Source organism: Palaemon carinicauda, chromosome 25 (assembly GCF_036898095.1).
Source record: "Palaemon carinicauda isolate YSFRI2023 chromosome 25, ASM3689809v2, whole genome shotgun sequence".
Classification (NCBI taxonomy): domain Eukaryota; kingdom Metazoa; phylum Arthropoda; class Malacostraca; order Decapoda; family Palaemonidae; genus Palaemon; species Palaemon carinicauda.
Window position 1 is genome coordinate 28,097,838 of NC_090749.1, and position 2,387 is coordinate 28,100,224.

Here is a 2,387-nt window from a genome sequence, read left to right on the forward strand (position 1 = left end):
ATGTACAATCCTAAACATGTTTTATCAATGCAATATGATGCAATGTTGCGCTCAATACACGTAACATTTGAGGTAATACAGTACATCATTACAATAATACATAACAACATTCACTGTAAACCAAATCTGGCTTCGTTACTTAGTTGTTAAGGAAACTTTAACAACAAATATGGGACATGGTATATCGTCTCTTGGGTTTCATAACATCATAGCATTATTAATGTCAACGCAGACATCTGCTTCACTTGTTATCATTTCTCAAAGACCAGACGATATAAAATGTGTTGACAACATCGTTGTGATGAAGCAAAATTCAATGGCCATCACATCCATTAATCCTGATTAAGTTTTCCCTCAACTAATTTCTCTTCATTTTGTAGACTCATTCTTCCTATTTATAAGACAACAAAAAGCTTTTAGAATTAAGCTTAAACAGATATGTACCACCAAACGTACACAATTATATCTGTACATTCTTTGCACTTCAGAGAGATGTATTGTTTTGCATGTATAAGATATGAGTGAGTCCTTTTATGGATTTTTGTTTCTCCCAATTTCCACCACAAACAAATCAACCATTGAACTAAAAGGACGAGGTTTTAAGAAACCCCGAAAGATAAAACAGTTAAGAAATATAAATAATCAGAAGAATAGCACTAGGATAAAGGAAACCAAAGTCTCATCATAAGCAAAAGGGAAGCAATAATAGAATAGGCTACATGGTACAGGAAGTTAGGAAGTATGGAGACAGTAACAGAGTAGGAGATTTGGCATTGTTAGTGAGAATAAAGATCTATGATACAGTAGTAATACCTACAATGTTTGGGAATATTTAGACATGGGGTGTAATAAAAGAAAAAGAAATGAAAGAACTAGAGAGTAAACAGTACAAAATTATGAAAGGAATGTTTAAACAGGTTTCTACTACACCATACTGGGGGCTAATAGCAGAAATAGGAATACGGCCAGTTGAAAATAGAATATAGTATGAAAAATGTGATGTTATTTCATAACATCAGATGACAAATGGCTACTTGAGAAAGTAGTGGAAGATCAAATAAGAGAACCATATGGGGATTGTTGGGAAAAAGTATTAAAGAAAATGCGATGAATATTATATTAAAATTGAAGAAGTAAGAAAGTATAAAAAACAATAAATTTAAAAAGAAACAAAAAGTAACGGGCAAATGAAATTGAAAGAAAAATAGAAGCAAGAAAAGCAGAGATGACCAAACTGAGGTTTGTGAATAGTAATGGCCGAAGAGATTGCATAGGTGAACTTGGCACTAATGCGACACTAATATTCATGAATTAAAAGAAAATTATAGAAACAGAAATGATAAAGATACCCTTTGAGTTTTGTATAGGGAGGAAGAGGATACTACTGAGCATTTGGTCATGTCGTCCATAAAACTGGCACACTGGCCATTTTGGAGAATGATTAAGTCCCTAATTTGATAGACAAAGAGGTGTATTTGGGCGTAATATTTGTGGCATCCTTTAACGAACAAAGGCAAATCTATAACCAAGCATTTTTAACCAGAAAGTTATACCCTGAAGGTGTTCTTGAGCTCTGGTATGTGCGTGTTAGCTATGCAAAATACCAATGATTAGTCAAAGGGGTTAGTGTGTTGCTTTCTGTTCCAAACAGTAATGCAACATTGAATGTTTAAACTGACTGATTCGTGTTTAAATAACTCATTAATTTACGTACCTCATTAATTTTAGCTTGTAATTACCAATATTTCTGTACCTATTTACAGGCGTGATTACCTAGAATTGTTGACTGTCACATTCAATGAATACCACTTTATTCTTTTGTATGTATTCAGTTTTTCATTCCAGACCATAGGATTTCTTTGGAGTTTGTTTTACCAGGAGCTGTAAGAATGCTCTTGGTACTTATATAAGCATCATTCAGAACCTACGGAAGAAACAAAAATAGCAAACAAAACCATTTGCTGTTCATAATTTCCACTCTCTCTCTCTCTCTCTCTCTCTCTCTCTCTCTCTCTCTCTCTCTCTCTCTCTCTCTCTCTCTTAATCTAACTAAATTGCCACTACAAATAAGGAGGAAAATAATTTATAATTGCTATAGTTTTCGACTACTCGCTATCTTTCCTTTCTCCCTTTAAATGTAGCCTAATATTAAATATCTGAGATAGTTTTCGTAAGTATAACTGTTTTTATGACATCTTATAACAGAGAAGAAGAACAGATCTTTCCCCTCAAACCTAATTAGAAAAAGACCAAAGGTCATTATAGAATAAGAAGGATTAAAAATGCAACATTCATTAACATATGGACTTAGATAAAGGAATGACATAGTATTAGATTTCTTTTAGTCCCCATTGAAAGGGAAGACAGAAATCGAAAGAAAACTGTGT

General features: G+C 33.2%; 1 protein-coding gene across 1 annotated transcript in view; it reads left to right on the forward strand.

Annotated features, from left to right (window-relative positions):
• Positions 1-517: 517 nt before the first annotated feature.
• The window catches only part of LOC137618954 (uncharacterized), a 6,143-nt gene continuing 4,273 nt past the window's right edge, over positions 518-2,387 (forward strand). The window contains exon 1 of the mRNA XM_068349156.1: positions 518-521. Coding sequence (XP_068205257.1) covers positions 518-521 — 4 coding nt within the window. The remainder of the gene's footprint in view (positions 522-2,387) is intronic.